The 18,918-nt window shown below is 38.5% G+C and overlaps 1 protein-coding gene across 1 annotated transcript in view; it reads right to left on the bottom strand.

Annotated features, from left to right (window-relative positions):
- Positions 1-13,060: 13,060 nt before the first annotated feature.
- The window catches only part of Cda4 (chitin deacetylase Cda4), a 129,319-nt gene continuing 123,461 nt past the window's right edge, over positions 13,061-18,918 (bottom strand). The window contains exon 10 of the mRNA XM_067154075.2: positions 13,061-18,077. Coding sequence (XP_067010176.1) covers positions 17,975-18,077 — 103 coding nt within the window. The 3' untranslated portion in view covers positions 13,061-17,974. The remainder of the gene's footprint in view (positions 18,078-18,918) is intronic.

Raw genomic sequence — 18,918 nt, 5'->3', positions numbered from 1 at the left:
AATGGTGTTAGCAAATTGGATCTTGTGCCAATGTGCAGACAACCACCATTTTCCTGCTTTCATGTTGTACTCTGTCGAGGCAGGGCTTACAAGAGAAGGCACGTTTGGCAGTCGATATAGTCATATCTGGGCCGACGAAAACCAACTTGCACTGGTATGATGATAATTTTGTGTGGCTGTTTCTGGCCTGGTGTAGCCCTTGCAGACCCTCTGAATAAAGTGGGCGGCATCTGCTGTGTATGGGGAAACTGTATGTCATTAGAGTGGGCTAGTGTTGTGTGGTATCTGAGTTACAGTACAATCACCCAGTCCTTGAGCCAAGGTAATTAACCACTTAAGATTAAAATTCCCAATTGAGCCAGGGAGCTGGACTACATGCTCTACTGTATAGTGTCTATCAGCAGACATTCACTGTGAATATAAGGGCTGGTATTGTAAACTACTGTGTGATTGGGCATTGTTTACTTCCTGACAGACTGAACGGAACAGTCTACAAAACATTCCTTGAATAACTCCTCGCATATTTGCTTTATAAAGGCTGCTCATAATTCATAGGCATATTTGGTTTCAATATAACGGGGTACTGGCCACATTAGGGACCACATTGATGTACAGTAGTCTGGGCAACAATGGATTATTGGTCATGATGGTCCTGTTCTATGGCCAGTCTGGTGACCAAATATGATGCATGCCAATGGACTTCTTCTCTGTGATCATGTGAAGAGCATAGTTCAAAAGACTCCTGTGGACCTGGTTGCTAGGATTATTACAGGTGCTGGTGCTGTAAAGACAGGTCTGTACAGTAACACAACAGGTTTTGTACAGTAATGTGACAAAAATGAACATGTTTTGTGTGAGGGTTGTTGCATTACTCATATAATTTGTTTTGTTATGTGTGGTTATCTGTTCTTGTACACATGATATTACAGTAGTTAGAGGGTAATGGGTAGTTCATTAATTTATTTATAATATACCAATCCATTTATCATGGTCCAAGAGACATATAACTTGTCTGACACATCAACAGGTACTTACTCAGTAATGAGTCGCTGGAGACCGTGGGTTCTTTTTATCAAAACTCTTAGCAAACATCCCTGAACAGCCTCTGAAAGTTTGTCTTTGAGTTCATGTCACTAAAAGAGCTGCTAATTCAGAAGATAAAATATAATCAGTGAAACACCAAGGAGACTTTCTTGGAAACTGAACTTCTTGGGTTAGGGTGTTATTAGTTAATATAATTTTTAAAAAAAATTCAAATCATTGCATAAAAAACTAGCTCCAATCCAGATGAGTTGAGCACATGGTAACAAAAGCATTGACCTTTTACAGTACAGCATTAGAAATGACATACCTCTAATATGACACCAAAGAATATCAATATTATATTAACAGTGTACACAGTTATGAATACATATCACAGTATATCTTCACTTATGCAGCGCTAACAATCCTGTTATAATCTTTGAAACAAAAAAAAAAAAAAAAATAGGATGGGGTGCTCCTTTGAACATTCTTATAATGCCAACTGCTGTTTTGAAATTCTCATTTCATTTGTGTAGCTAAACAGTATAAGTGTATTTGTCTTAGTTCCGACATGAGTTTATTTTTCTACATCACAAATAGCAATCCTGAGTAATACACCTGTAACTTGTGAACGATCAACTTACGAGTTTGTAAAGGGTGACACACTAACTATTAGTACCATTGTGTTACATTCCAAATCACTGACTAATAATTTTCAAGTCGGCAGCCCTGAAGATGGTTTTCCGTGGTTTCCCCATTTTCACACCAGGCAAATGCTGGGACTGTACCTTAATTAAGGCCATGGCTGCTTCCTTCCCAGTCCTTGCCTTTTCCTATCCCATCGTTGCCATAAGACCTATCTGTGTCGGTGCAACGTATAGCAAAATTAAAAAAATAAATTATAAATTGCTGGGAGAATGTTGATAAAAGAGAATTGCATGTACTATACGCGCACTTTTTCTTGAGCCCGATTTTTACGGGGTGAGGAGCAAGTAGGGAGTGCTGCCAGTTCCGGTTATACTGCCAACTGGATGGAAATGAAATCTGAATTGAATCGATAATATGATCGATCGATATGAATTTTCTTAACATTTATTATCTTACGTCAACAATTGTCACACATACATTATTTAACATTATTTAACATTATATAATATTTCTCAATGCAAATCTTGTTACTAGCATGAATTATATAGTTTGGCTTTGCTGTGTAAACATCAACAGTGCTAGTTTGCAAAGTGTACGCCAGATGTCGCACAGCGATAAATAAGCGATTCATAGTTTGTGTTCCAAAGGTTGCCGATATGGATGTCGAAGATAACCGAGGTCTACCGATTCAGCACTAGGGAGATCCGGGCTCAAGAAAAAGTGCGCGTATAGTATTGAAATATGTTTCATTCTCCCTACATTCTGTACACTGATGAATGCTCGTTTGATTGGGAGTGTAGCTTAATTTATTATAATTTGTAGATTCATTTGTTGCCATATAAATATCTTCATGCAAATGCTTTGAACCCCACAAAGACCCATCTATATGGTTCATTATACCCTTGACATAAGGACTCTAGCATCAATACCTGCATTCATGAAGTACTGTACCTTTGAAACCTTAACGACTTGGGCACTTAGTTGTGATTGTTTATGATTGAAGCTTGATAATTCATTCATGTTTGTCATGGGTGTGGTATAGGAGGAGTTCTGATGAAATACAGAAGTTTGTTTTTCAGGGGAATTCAAATATTTTTAAAATTATAGGTTAGTTTGCAAATAATTTGATAGGAATGTGATTTTTATCTCTAGTCTCATTTGTACAATTAATAAAACATTTATCCAACAAGTTTTATTGCACATCCTCTACCATACATTTTATACCACACTTTTTAGAAAATAATGAAGTGGAGCATGTTTTACCATGTGAATACTGTCTTTCTCGGTAACCGATGCTCTAACACTTTGAAATGGTATGAAATGTGTGGCACACACATACTATACAAGTTCTGTTAAGAAAATAAGTCAACTTCAAAAATACTGCATAAATGCAAAATCTTAGCGATTTCACTTACATGATATCCACCCAAAGTAACGGCCATTAGCTGTGCATTTCTTAAACGGTTGGTTATCGCCCAGTACCTGTTAGTTTGCGAGTACCGGTATGTCAGATATGTTGTGTGATTGTCCAGAACTCTGAATATTATGAGCAGCATATTAGCATTCACTTCTGCTTCAAACTGGAGAAAACTTTTACGAAGATGAACCAAATGATAGTCTGTTTATGACAATTTGTTGACACCAAAGCAGCTTGGAAGATCAGTTCGAATGTGAAAGTGTTGTTGATGATCTTCCTCATGTACTTTGTTTAAGAATTTCCTGATCTAATACTTCCTGCTTCACCTTATGATGGCTGATATGAACAGGTTAGAAAATGACGGGAGGTTACTCGGAATGAGATAAAGGCTAGGTTAGGAATGAACTCGATTGATGAAGCTGTACGCATAAAATGGCTTCAGTGATGGAGCCATGTGAGGCAAATGGAGGAGGATAGGTTACCTAGGAGCTCAAATGGCTACTGCCGCGTGGGTTGACTCTAGTGCTAGTGGTGGTGATTATTGTTTTAAGAGGAACTACAACTAGGAAACCATCCTCTATATAACACTAATCAGAGAGTAAAAATGGAAGGCATCCAACACTTCGAAAAATATCGGACAAAGAAAGACAAGGACCACGAAGGGCGTGCAAATGAAAGACTCCCTAGGCTCATTAACCTAATACTGTCGGGGTTGACCAAGGGAGGTCGGATAGGATAGATGAAAGTGAGGAGCCTGGCACAGGTAAGTGGAAGCAATGCCAGGACTCAGCTAAGGGCCTCATGGTCGCCAGCCCACGCTCCCAAGTTGAGTTCCCCTGAGGCCCCTTTTATTCACCTCTTATGACACAAGGGATGCTGGGTTGACTTTATCCCACTTACACATACACCTGTGTTATTCGTTGTGAATCTCCTGACTTGCCCACTTGATAGGGACATCACAGCACGGTATCGCTCTCAATGCACCATCACATGAGGAGGAGGCTCACAAGGCGTCATTCACTGAAAGAGATTGAGAAGGTCTCGGATTTCTTGAGACATGCTGTTGTTTCCCATTCCTAATGTAAGTATACTGTTACTCATGACCTCTCCAACTTGGGGTTGATTAATTTACACATCAGCTATGTGTTGTACAGCCTCCTGTTAACCTGGCATCGGGCACTTGGTGAGGGAATCCCTCATTCATTGATTTTGTCATGTCCCACTGTGCACATGTCTATCCTTCTGGGTATTCCAAATTCATTATTTTCAGCATCAGTCTGCAACTGTTGCTTGGTGGTGAAGGTTCGTTGTCTTGTAGTTCAGTGAGATTTTCCCTCACCTTGTGCCTTGTTATGTCAGTATTTCTGGTATTGTTGACTACTGTAAATATATGGTTGGAAACAACGTGAACCGGATATATGAGCGCGTACCTGCCAACTTTCCCGATTTAGGTGGGAGACTCCCGATTTTCAACATTTTTTCCTGCCTCCCGATTATTCTATTATTTCTCCCGATTTTAGCTTATTTTCGGTGAACTTAAAACATTTGTTTTCATATCCTGCCTTTCAGTTTAGTACGCAAGTGGCTGGATGTCCTTCAGTCATTGGCCACTTTCAAATGAAATATGGACGTTTTATTAATGAGAAATACACGCGAATGTACAATGTTTATTGAAACCTGCATATCGGGACGCATATATCGATTGTCAATCTCTCGTTCTTGCATGCTATGTGTTCGTTCACATGAGTCTAGTCGATTCTAGAGACTAGTTGCCAGATTTGGAGTTTTTTTTACTAATTTAGTGACAGTGTCAAAAATAGCGACTAGTAACTTTTCTAGAGATTTTAGGAGACAATTCTGGCAAATTTTAATTTATTACTTGATCAAAATAACATTGCGCTTCGCATAATCCTGTGGAGCATGAGTTCATACTATTTTTGGAAGACTTATCAGAGACCAGTCATCTCTCTCACATACTTCCTGTAAGGGAATAGAGAGTGTAATTTTGAGCCTTGTAGCCTCATACAGCAACAGTTGGGTTTGGAGACAGAACTCCTGTATTGCACAAAACGTGTAGAGTAAGCAGTTTTTACAAATTGCATCTCCTGATTCCTCCCGGTTTTTCCTGATTTTCATATTTAATTCTCCTGATTTTTGGTTTTGTCAAGTTGGCAAGTATGATCATTTAGAGGGTCATACTGATAAAAGGAAAGAGGATCTGGGAGGAGGGAGACTTCTTGGTTGGATAACTGTCGCAGACTGACTGAGCAAGTTGGCCGTGCAGTTAGGGTGCACAGCTGTGAGCTTGCGTTCGGAAGATAGTGGGTTTGAACCCAAATAGTGGGCAAATAGTGGGGCTGTACCTTAAGGACACGACTGCTTTCCCTTTCCTGTCCCTTCGTTGTTATAAGACCTATCTGTGTCGGTGTGATGTAAACCCAATTGTAAAAATAAAAAAAGTCACAGATTGTGCAACATGTGATCTTAAGGGTGGTCATATCAAAATGCATCATTCCCATCATTTGCAATGGTTAAGGCACTAAGAGGAAGATGATGACTCATCTTTATCTTTTGCCCCTTTCCTTTTCCAGTCTTTATCTGGCTTTTTTCTTATCCGACACTTCTCACACCAAGACGATATGTCAAGGTGGCTGCCCTCCCGATGAAACCGGGAAAGCAGAAACAATCTGCTTGAGAAGAAATATATGAAGATGATTGGGTTTGATGAGGAAAGAGTCAGAATGTGCTTGTGACACCCTGACAGTTTTGGCTTAAAACATTACCAAGCGCAATTTATTCAAAAATGAAACTCGATATGAACTGCTAATTCAATTGCCAGCAAGACTACTAAATAGAAATAAACGTGGCCAGCTTCAATGTTCAAAATATTAACAGTTGTAACAGTTATTAGCTATATTTTCTTATTATATTTGAGTATACAGTGTTTGTAAGAAAATGGGTGTTCAACTAAAAGCTTTGAAGTCATTGTCAATAACTTGATGAGCTTTTTGACCTGAAGCCGTACCTGTTGTAAAAATGTATTATGTGGCTCTAGATGTAATTTCCAAAAACAGTAACTTAAGTGATGTTGGAGTTAAAGCATCTGGGGTTAATCTACACGCCACATCTTTCGAATTTGCACATTGTATTCATATGTCCATCCAGTTATTTGAATTATTGTAAAAGTGAGCAAGATATAACAGGGTCCAGAAAGTAATTTCATCTCAGTGTCAAGCATGAAGTCCCTATGTGAAGCGTTATTGTCTCTAAGTATGGCACATGAATTCAAGGAAATCTTCCTATAACTTCTAAAATTTGCAACGTACAGCAAATTACAGTCCCTGCTGTTAAGAGGCACTAAGTATCAAGGAAAATGAATGACTTTTAATATACTACTAGCTGAAACTCATCAAGACGTGACTGTAAGTGTGGAGTAAATATTTGTTGAAGGATTTCCTTATATACGAGATTCGTTGTATTTTATCTTTTTTATGATTTTCTTTACATCGCACTGACACAGATAGGTCTTACAGCGACGATGCGATAGGAAATGGCTAGAAGTGGGAAGGAAGTGACCATAACTTAAATTAAGGTACCCCACTGTCGGCAGCCCTGAAAATGGTTTTCCGTGGTTTCCCATTTTCACACCAAGCACCTTAATTAAGGCCATGGCCGCTTCCTTCCCATTCCTAGGCCTTTCCTGTCCTATCGTCGCCATAAGACCTATCTGTATCGGTGCGACGTAAAACAAATAGAAAAAAAAAATTAATTCAAAAGAATTAAAGAATTATGCAGGAAAATGAAGTAGGTAGCTTTCATCTTAAGTATTAATCTGTTGATGCTAGTGTATGGTTTTGAACTACAGGGTATAAGTCCAGTGACTTTCAAATTAAGAATGGCAGCTTTTGAGAAAATGTGTTTCTCAAAGAGTTGAAAGTTTGGCCAAAAAATTCAATCACAATATCATGTGCTAAAATTCTGGCTTGTAGTTCAATAACATTTGATCTGTCACCATCTACAGAAGGGTAGTTGCCATTACTGATTTCTTGCTAAAATATCAGCAAATTCCATTTTTATATGGTTTTGCATGCATATTTGTATGTAAGCAGAGTGTTTGAAGAAGGCTCAAAGAGGAGACTATTTAATATAATTATAACTAAATAATTGTTTGGCGATCAGCATGTGACAAAACAGGCAAAACCTTCATGAAATCTTCCCCCCACCCAGGAACATTGATTTTCACACCAGAAGAAATGGAATTTCGTTACTTATGATATATTTTAAAAGACTATTAATGAGCGACTATTTGGCATTGAAGCTTTAGCCCATATTGAGCCGTGCTTATCGAATACCATCAATTGCTTTGGAATTTTATTTTAATCCAGACACCAAACTCTCATTTAAATTTAGAGGAATTTTAAATGTAATGTGCACTGTTCAACTGCTGGGGAGCACAACAGCGACCATTCCTGTCCACAAAGTACAGCTGACCAGTTAGACATCTGACTGCCCATGCATGCCTACTTCCTTCCTCCTTGCCTATTGTGCCACCTGCTCAGCGCTCTCACGGTTCAGGCGGCTTAGAAATACTGGCAAGTGCATTGACCAATGAAAATGGCTACATTTTTCTTTAATAATTTAAAACTATACTGCAAGAAATGTTTATGCCTTCAAAGACATTCTGCAAATCTACAGGCCAAGAGCATTTGTCGGAATGCTTTACAATGTCAGTCGGTTCAGTCGTTCTCTTAAAATCAACGTAACAAAAATCAGCCTAGTGTTTTAAATATAGTAGATTCCGATTTGAAACTAAGGAAGGCAAGACGCTTGTAGGTCACTCCTAATCCCACTGTTGGATTCTCTGATTAGTGGAATTTATGCAAGGTATGAACAGGAAACTAGTTAAGGTTGTGACCTCAATGGGCCATCTTTTGAAGATACAGTAGGTTCTTTCCAACACAGTCCGTGTACCAGTACATGGTCTCCTTGCGCATGTGCAGTACGAAAAATCCTTTCCAACACAGTCAAAATTGTGTTCATGTATCCATCCGTGTACTGCAGTCAGGCGTTCCAACTAAATCTTCGCATCGATCCCTGGCGGTCAGAACTAGTTTGCAGTCTAAAGCATGTACTGAGGCGTACATTTCTGTGACATGCGCAGAAACACTGTATCGTTGCCTCCTGCTGTACGCTGATTTCTTTGGAGTTCCTTAATCGGCTGTTTTTATGCACATTGCGCGCTCTTCTCCAATTAATAAATTAATCAGCTGTTTGGTTACTGAAGTTAGGATGGATAGTGACGACGATTTTTTACACTCTTCGTCCAGTGTAGAAGAGGAGGTACTATTTTTTGCCAAAATAAAAAGAAATTAAAATTATTTGGGTGACGGTAATTAAACTTCTTTCTTTAGTTATTTATGTATTGTGTTACGTTAGGCCTATAGTTTATGAAGGCACAGAGGTAGAAGGTGAAACAAAATATAATTGAAATACGAAGTATTTTTCAGAAGAAACTGTTCCTCAGTATAATGAAAATGGGTTTTTCGAGCATTTCTGCATTAGCCGAGAAGTTGCTCAATATATTACAAATCGATATGAAAGAAGTGAGCATCATAAAAGACATTACGAGCAATATGGGAAAATATCGGCGTTACACAAAGTTAGTACAGTAATTGCGTTATTCCTCTTGGAGTTCATGAACGAGAATCCATTCCAACACAACCCAATCGTGTATCAATCCCGGAACCGATACGAAGTCAGCGCATGCGTATAGAGTGGTATATGGATGTGTCCATGTACTGACAGCAAACTGCGTGTTGGAAAGAACCTAGTAAGTACAGGGTTATTGAAAATAATTAATGCCCATATTTTTAAACTGAAGAGGAAAGATGGTGGGTGTTTTTATTATACATACCTTAACAAATTTCTATATGTGCCCCATTAGTGGCATGGCAGACATTGAATTGAAAATCAGTTTCTTGCCCTGTTCACTGGAGCATGTCTGTAATGACAGTTGCGATGGCATCAGTGAGCCTTTGTCTTGCCATAAACAATGTTATTAATGTATCCCCAGACAAAGTAGTAGTTTGTTAGAGTGAGACCGGGGCTTCTAGGCGACCAGGGAATAAGGTCACCTCTACCAATCCAACTATTTGGAAACTGAACATTCAGTGTGTTGCGTACATTCGTTTTGAAATGCTGCGGTGCCGCATCTTCCATGAAAATGACACTGACACTGGTTTCTTGTTTGATTTGTTGAATCTGAGGGAAAACAAATGATGCACCGAGCTTTCTGCTGGTCAATCTGCACTGTACTGGTATGGCTACAGAGCACATGTGCAGACAAGTTATTCATAGGCAAGGTCAGGCAATGACTGCTAACAGTGGTTTTAAAAAAAACCCTCCTTTCTTTCCTTTTCAATTTGAGACCCCAATTGCCCAAACATGTCCATCCAACTTGAAGCAGCATTTTTTTTTAATATGGGTATTCTTTTTCGATTATCCTCTGCAGGATTTTGAAAGTATGACTTGACGAACTATCAGATGATTTGATTTATGAAAAATGACCCATCTGTCACTATTATTAAGGATAGTTCAAATAACACTAAAATAAAATGGTGTCCGTGGCTTGGTGAAAAAAGACAACACAAAATTGACAGTTTCTTTTAAAGTTGTAACATTTTATACAATCCTAGTTACCAGTTGTACCTGCAAACAAGTGTTCTCAGCAAGCTGCAGGTTGCCCAAACACAAAAGGCAGGCTGGAGTAGTTAATTTTACTGAATGATGAGATTGAAGAATTCAAGAGCATAGTTGATTTTAAGTGATGCCTCCAATTGTAGCCGCAGCACTGAGATAAGATAATGTAAGGTAATGTAACTTTATCCTGGTGAAAAGTCTTGTCCAAGGCTGTTAACAGCTGCGTATGAATGTTTCACATGTTTGTCCATGTCTCCGCTTCCCACATCATATGACGAGTTCCTTCTAATGTTCACTAGTTACAGACTAAACTTAATAAAACCGGGCGAGTTGGCCGTGCGCGTAGAGGCGCGCGGCTGTGAGCTTGCATCCGGGAGATAGTAGGTTCGAATCCCACTATCGGCAGCCCTGAAAATGGTTTTCCGTGGTTTCCCATTTTCACACCAGGCAAATGCTGGGGCTGTACCTGAATTAAGGCCACGGCCGCTTCCTTCCAACTCCTAGGCCTTTCCTATCCCATCGTCGCCATAAGACCTATCTGTGTCGGTGCGACGTAAAGCCCCTAGCAAAAAAAATAAAAAAAAAAGAAAAAACACTTTAACTTCATATCTTTTCTAGTTTTAAAATCTTCACACAAGCTTATTCATCTGATAACGTCATTCTACGCCGTCTCTCCACTGGCAGCTTAGAACATATCGCATAGTCAAGCAGCTCGTGTTCTTACTACCAGATCTTCCCAGCCCAAACATTTTTGTAACACTTCTTGTTTGTCATCCAGAACAAATTGTGCTGTTTTCCTTTGGATCTCTTTCAATTCTTGAATCGGGTAATCCTGGTGAGGGATGGAACCATATTCTAATTGGGTTGTACCAGTGACTTAGGGTAGTGATGGGCAACGCTCTCGCTCGAGACTGACGTCGCAGATCTCGAGACTCTCGCGAGAATCCCGAGACCGATCCTCCTGTAGCGCAAGCTGTGCGACGTACCAGTAACTACGACTGTAAACCTGATAGTATATCATTGGCAGTTATTGCGTGAAATAACGTTCTCTTATGAAAACGTGTGACCCAATACATTTTGTCAAAAGCCTGGAAAAGTACTACATGTTCAACTATGAACCCCTTAATACCATTAACTAAAGTGGAAACAGAATGTCACTATCTTAAACTGTTCACGACTTCTTTGGGGTGGACGTCTTAGGTGAATAACAATGCATAATTTGTGAATAACTATAGATAGGATGTACACCTACTTGGATACTAGAGGCGTGCATTATTCAAACCTGAGACGGGAAAGATGTGCTTTGCTACATACGCAACCCCCATTACACATGAGTGGGACGTGTAACAGGGGTGATGGGCAACGCTCTCGAGACCGATTCTCGTGTGGTGTGAGCTGTGCAACGTCCCAGTAACTACGAGTGTAAACTTGATAGTTATCAGCAGTTCTCACATGGAAACGTGTGTGACGATAAATTTTGTCAAAATCCTATGAAAGCACTGCATGTTGAACTGAGCTCCTTACCATTAACGAAAGTGAATAGAGAATGCCAGTATCTTAAACTGTTCACAAGTTATGTCAGGTGGACTTTTAGCTGAATAACCCGTATAATTTCTTAATAATAGTTATTAGGATGTAATCCTACCTGGATGCCTCACAATCGTTGTCGGCAGGGTAGTTTCTTGTGATTCAGACCGGGCCGGAGGTGTTCACTGATATTATGCGTTTGTAAGTGCCGGATCATCCCAGAAGTATTTCTGCCGATGTATTTTACTTCTTTTGAATAAGCAACACAGTGGGCTGTGCTATGTGACATCTCTTAAAGATAACCGACATCCACGACTTACGTTGCGTTCCGGACATTGTCTTCACGTTGTCGCGTACATTTCGACACAGTTCACATTGCACCGTCATATATCGAAGTAGCTACCTAATTATTTCGCGAATACTCTATAGCGATTCAGATTGCACATTCCACTCATGCGTAATGGTGGTTGCATATGCAGCAAGGCGCATCTTGCTGCGTCTCGTGTTCGAATAATGCACGCCTCTAGTTTCCAGTTACGTGTACCAACAGTAGCCGTCAGGTTCTGTACTTAAACCACTCATTTGTGTACCTACCAGTGCATACAATGCCATATTATGTTATACTGCGTCAAAATAGACCTCGGTATAAATGAACGCTCTAGTCAATTGTTGACACGTATTTACGAAAATGAGAAGGCCCGTGGTTGGCTATTTGCATATTTGGAACAAACAACATTCAGCTCCGACTACCTGCAGGCCTACGACATGCTGCTCGCCGCACATTGTGGGGACAATGCTCTCGAGATTTCTCGAAATTTCTCGCGAGAAATAATGCCTGCGCTAGTCTCGAGAAATCTCGAGACCTCGTCTCAGACTGCCCATCACTAACTTAGGGAGCCATATTTAGGCACGGGCCTAATGGGCAGCAAAAGTGAAAAGCTCTTAACAGTTTGAAAACTAGTTTTTAGAATGTGTGCACTTTCGTAATATTCTAAATGAAACCTACCACCATAAATAACGGAATTACCATTCCGCTTGTGCGAAAGCTGTCTCTTTATTATTATGAATACCACCACAATGTTGGAACACAGCCCCCTTGGTTCTGCGTACAGGTATCAAGATGACTTGCGGCTGCAACTTATTCAAACCGGCAGGGAATCAACACCACCTGGAGACAACCACCTGCTCCTTGTAAACTTTTTGGAGGGCATCCCAATTTGCAACAACCGACTTCAATGACCGGAAGCATGGAAATCAGTAAACGGAACATGAGAATTTCCACTCCCATTGTGATTCCGTGTTAATGTGAATTGTGCAGATGGGCGTCTGCTCTCTCAGTTGAATTATTATTAGTAGTAGTAGTATTTTTATTATTATTTAATGGTTTTAATGTTTGATATTTTACCTTGAAGGCATTCTACTGTATTACTTTATTCATTATATAAAAATAATATTAATTGCAATTTTGTCTTATCAAGTTTAAGGCAGGGGGCACAGAGGCGATGCAGGAGTTAAATTCAGCCCTGCTTATATGCCCTCTCCTGTACATCCTTACTACAACCCCTAAATACCCTCATATCACTAGTTGCAGCGATGATATCAATACTGGTTTTGAGCTCATTCCACTCACTGCTATTATCCATTACTCCATTATACTGTGACCTGCTTCTTGCTGTAATGTCACACTAGTTCCAGTAGATATTTATTGAAATACAGATGGTCATTAGGAAGGAAAAAATTACAAAATAAACTTAAATGTCCTTTATTTTACAACGTATCTCATTGTTTGAGCACTTCCAATTTATCTTAACACACAGGCACTTTCAACACTTCAACACTCACAAAAATACATTCATACCTTACTTATAAAAATAAACCTGGTACCTACAAATATCAAGAAAGGATTTACAAGAGTTCAGAATAAAAGCGCATAGACATTCTCATTCACAAGTACATTTGCAATGAAATATGTGAAAATACATGTACTGTATGGGTTACTAGTAACTTCATTTTTCATGTATTTACTGTTGTGAGTACACTAGGTCTTTTCATATGGTCAGATAAGAAGTTTGTTGGAGGTAAAACAAATCACATTATTAATAAACTTCTGTTGTAGTAAAAAACCTGCTAGACGTTTGGTGTGTTATCGTCTTTCAGTGCTGATGTAATGCAGCAATATAATAATAATAATAATAATAATAGCGTGTGATCTCTGAAGAGGTCTGGTGCAAGCTTTTTGAGTAATGTAGTGATGATAAGAATTGGTAATGAATTAAATGCCTTTTACTACGGTGTGAGGAACTTGATCTGTAAGAAAGAATTGTAAAGAGACGATTGTCCCATACTGACACATATAGCAGACGCCCGGATACTAACAGAAAGACAGGAGTGTAAAATCCAGGCCAGTGAGATGACATTTTTAAGAAGTGTGATAGGAAAGATAAGAAAGGACAGTACAAAATGAGGATTTCAGAAAGGAAATTGGGGCAGAGAAGCTTTCAGACTGAATGGAAAGAAATAGTTTGGACATGTTAAGAAGGTTGAAGAGATGATACCAAACAGGATCATGGAGGCTAAGACTGAAGGAAGGAGAACAAGATGAAGACCGACGCTAAGATGGTTGGACTCTATCAAGAATGGCACAATAAGAAGGAACTGGGTTCGGAACACAGTCGAGGAGCAGGAATGATGGTTGGGTAGAAGATGATGCAAAGGTGTCATTAACATCCCAACCCTGCTGGAGCTGGAAAAGGGAAGATGAAGAAGAAGAACTTTCACTACAGAAGACATTTTGCAATTGATTTGGACATTATTACATTTATGATAAATTTTCTTTAAGAAGATATTTAAGTTTTATATAATGACCTACCTCTCCTCCCTTTAGCTTAAAAAAAATCCTTAGAGTTTTGTGAAGGTTCAGGGATTCTTTAAGAAATTAATTTAATTAATTGTATTGAGTTATCAACAGGAATAGGATGAGACCGGGATGTTCTTGAAATAACTTGTTTCTTTCAATGCCATTTGAGAACAGATTATCTATTACCAGATGCTTGGGACTAATAGTATTGAATAGGCTAATTTAGTCTGTGATTCTTTAGTTTGCACTGAAAGTGACATTCTTCTAGATGCCCATGCTGGAGTTCATGTTGTCTGGATGAAGTGGCGGCAAACTACTGAAATTCTCAGTGATCGATGATTCACCTTAAGTCCAAAGACATCAAGATTGAACCTTTGAACAATGAATTTACAGTGAGTTTACAATTGCTCTTTATTTCCTTGAACGCTGGTCTGTGCAAGCACTATGTGCCGTAGAGATGTGTGTGCTTTGCTGGCCCTTTCACATGACCTGACTGGACCATGTCGTGAACACGACTCTCCGTGGGTGTTGTTCCAATAGTGGACAAAATGCTGCGTGAAGTCTGCCTCAGATGGTACGGCCACATCTTACATTGCAAAGAAAGAGCTGAAATTGGCCTTGCAGTCGACCCACAAAACGCTAGCTCGATCGCATACAGGAAGACATTTTGTACGCTCATCTAGATCGTGACGATCCACTGGACAGAACTAAATGGAGATCAGCGTGTTGAATAGTAGACTCTACACCAATGCAGGATAAATGCTAGGAAGAAGACAATGATCATTTTGAATCAGGATAATTTTCATTTGTTTTACAGTTGACAACAGCAAAAGTCGAGAAGTTTCTTTGATCTTAACATTAGATTCACAAGACACAAAATTAAGTTTCAGTGGATTATACAGAAGTGAAGGAGGTCATAAACCCATGATTTAAGAATTGAGAATTTATATACATGTATCAGTGGTTAGAACTAGATACAATTAAAGGAAAATATTCTGTTCACTACCAGTTCTGAAGCTAATATTACGTAGTATCCAATTTTTAATACTGTTACTTATTTTCAAAATCTTGCTTCATCTGGCTCGTGATGGTGCATCTTAATGGTTCTTTTGACATGATAAATCTTTAAATAAATGAAATAAAAAAATCAATCAAGAAATTCACATGAAGACAGAGTACAAAGAGAATGGCTTGAGAAAGATCTGGAAGGCCTAGAGACCGACCAAGAAAAAGATGGATCATCACTCAAATAAAACAAGACTTGGAAGGAAGGGGAGTGGAATGGAACAAACTCCACTGTGAACGAGTGTACCTAGATAGAAAGACGTGGAAAGTGCTCTTACACTCCAACTAGATGTGATTAAAGATCTTCTCACAAACATCATTTAAAAAATGTGTCTTGTGGAAAGTGAAGCTTGAATCTTGTTTGATTTTACACTGTCCATCTATTTAATAACATTTTAAAAATTATTTTACGCCCACATTGGAGCACTTTAATCAATCCATACACATTTGAGTCTTAGGAGGCGTATGTCTGTTTCTCAGGATCCTCTTCTCTTCTTGGTCTTCAGTTTGCTGCATGGTCAAGCCTACCTCATCGAAATCATCTTGGACTTCTTTGAACGAATTATTCTTGGTTTTACTTCTCCAAAAGTAGTTGAAAAGATGTTTCAGTACCCTGGTTTCTGGTAGTCTTGATATGTGGCAGAAAAATGCAACCCTCCTTTTCTACATTGTGTCTATTATTGACTCAGTTTCCTGGTATATAACTTCAGTAGGTAATAATCGCCATTGTCCATCTATTTGGTGTTTTTTGTTTATGATTGTTCTAAGTATTCTTCTTTCTGTCTTCTGTAATTTATCTGTTGTTGATTTGGTGTTCAAATTGAATACTGTTTCACTAGCATAGGTTGCTTCAGGTTTGATAATGGAGTTGTAGTGTTTGAATTTAGCATTTATCGAGAGATTTCTTCCTGTAGGTTGGCCAAGTGATATGTTGTGCTTGTTTCAATTTATTTTCTACTGATACTTTCTCGTTTAAGTTCCAAGTAATAATCTTCCTAAGATATTTGAATTTATTTACAATCTTAATTTGTTTGTTATTATTCAGTGTGATAGTTGGTGTTTCAACCTTGAAGGATGGCATAATTTCTGTCTTTTCAAAATGAGATTTGTAATCCGACTTTTGCTGCTATTTTTTCGAGTTCTTCAATTTGGTGTTTAGCCTCTTTCACACTATTTGCGAGCAGCGCAAGGTCATCTGCAAATGGCAGGCAATTGAGTTTGATATTTTTGCCAATCTTGATGTTTGGTTGGCAATTCTTAGTCCACTCTTGCATGATTTTCTCCAGTGTGTAGTTAAATAGTAATGGTGAGAGACCATCACCCTGTCAAAATCCAGTCCGGATTTCAAATGATTCAGACAACTCCGCTCTGAATTTAATTTTTGATTTAGTGTTCTTAATGGTAATTCCAATAAGGTTGATAAGTTTCTGGTGTAATCCAAATTTCTTGAGGCTTTTAAGTAATGACTCACAATGGATACTGTCATACGCTTTCTTGAAGTCAACAAAAGTGATGACTAAACTTCTTGTTTCTCACTCTTTGATGTTTCATGATCCACTTAAGACTGATGGTTTGATCTGGACAACTTCTTCCAGGTCGAAATCCTCTCTGATATAAAAATTATCTTTGAAACGAGCCATCTTTTTAAACAGAAATCTATTAAACTTGTCATTTAGAGCTTTTAAAGTTTGCAATAATTCTATTTTTCCAAGCAGTTTGTTTGATTCTTTTTTTGTTTTTTTTCAAGGTAAAAAATCGTTTGGCCTCAGCTACTGCGCTGACACCATCTAGTCTACGTTCCATTTCACTCTGCCAGATGCGGAGTAGCGGATCTCTATCAGTAAAATTTATGTCTGAGTTTTTATTAAATTTGTCTGGTAAATACCATACATGTCACCAGAGATCTTTTACAAGCCAACATAGAGTAACAAATGGACTTTTTCCAGCCTTTCAAAAATCCCCACTACTTCTTTTGCCTCTTACTTAGATTTTATTTTATTATCTCTTTTTACTTTAGGGGATTATTTTTATCAGGGTGTGTGTAAAGATAACTATAGGCAGAGTCTATCTTAGAACATAATGAGACTTCATAATTCTGTTTAGTTTCTGGAATGCAGAAGGTGGTGGTATTCATAGACAGGTTTAATAGAAGGGTTTAGGGTTATCGTCATCTTGGTAATTATGTTAGTTTTCTTTCAAAGGTATTGTCTTTCAACTAACCAAATACAGGATTTACTGTACAGTATTTCTGTGGACCTTTTGTTTTTTGGGAAGGTGAGATGTGCTTCTTGAAGTTCTTAATTTCCTTTGTGTTTGTATACATTAATTTCCCACACTTGACTAACCCCCCTAGGAATATTTTGGTCAGTTTCTCACCATATGCAAACAAAGTATTAACACTACTTCTGTTTTTGAATGATGAAGAATGTAACTTGATTTCTTTACGATCCGTTGTGTAGTTTGCCTTACACTTTTTCTTAGCCCTCTGTCAGTCGGTATTAAAAGGGTACAATCTGTGGATACTGAGTATATTCAATTAGTAATAAAGCTAATAATAAGCCTCTCCTTTTTTTCTTATGTCTACAGACATACAAATATAACGATTGGCTGAAACATTTTGTTGTTTCGCGGATACCTGCAAATGAAAGTGCATGGAATGTTCTTTTTTTTTTTAATGCAATACATCACTAACAATATCCTTTCTTTATAACTTATAGGTTTATTAAATTACTAAAGTTTCAGTTCTCTGGATTGTAGACATCAGAGCCATCTATACCAGTTCCATGCGCATCTCCCAACCAGGGATATCGCTGTGGGCACTCTTTACATGTCACCAGGTATCTGAAATGAACATACAGTATTCAGTAAAGCATTAGATATCGATGAAAATGTTTTACATACAATAAAATATCCCTCAATTAATTGTTCTGTGGATTAAACTAGAGCACAACTTTCAAATGACTTGCACTACTCTTTTCTACCTTTTATCTCAATATTTTCACCCTGCTTCACTTCACAGTCTCTCTGGCAAATCAAGACAGAGAAGTTCTAATGGGTAACAAAATATACCAATTGCAGCTGTAAACTACTATGGAGAGCAGCTTTGAAAAGAGAAATAGAGTTTTTAGGCAGGAAAGAACATGTACTTATACTGTATATTGCAGAACAAACAACACAGAAGTATTATTTAATTGTGTTGGTGAAGCATGTGTTCAAAATGTGTACCACCGTGTCTCACACATTGTTCATAATGTTTAGCAAACATATTGATGAGCAAAATTTGCTTAAGGACACAAAAAAATGATGTTATCTTCTTGTGTAATTCAGGAATGTTTATTGGTGAGTCATCTACCGTGAAAACGGGTTCTTTCAACATGCCCCATACGTAGGCACCTGGAGTTCATCAATAAAAATTAGGTGGTCTCCAAAATGCTGCAGAAGGGTAAGTGACTCCTCCCAGGGTGTGGACTGTAGCACCATCTTGCTGTACCCAATGTTGTTCGAGGTGGTAAGTTTCTGGCACGACAAGAACGGCACAAATTCCATATAGATGGGGTAATAATGAGATTATTGTAGATTTGTTTCTTTTTTTGGAATTTGCCTTACATCGCACCGACACAGATAGGTCTTGTGTTGATGATAGGATAGGAAAGAGCTAGGAGTGGGAAGGAAGCAGCCGTGG

This window comes from Anabrus simplex, chromosome 9 (genome assembly GCF_040414725.1).
Source record: "Anabrus simplex isolate iqAnaSimp1 chromosome 9, ASM4041472v1, whole genome shotgun sequence".
Taxonomy (NCBI): Eukaryota; Metazoa; Arthropoda; class Insecta; order Orthoptera; family Tettigoniidae; genus Anabrus; species Anabrus simplex.
The sequence above is the reverse complement of the archived record's forward strand: the minus strand, read 5'-3'. Positions and strand labels throughout refer to the sequence as shown.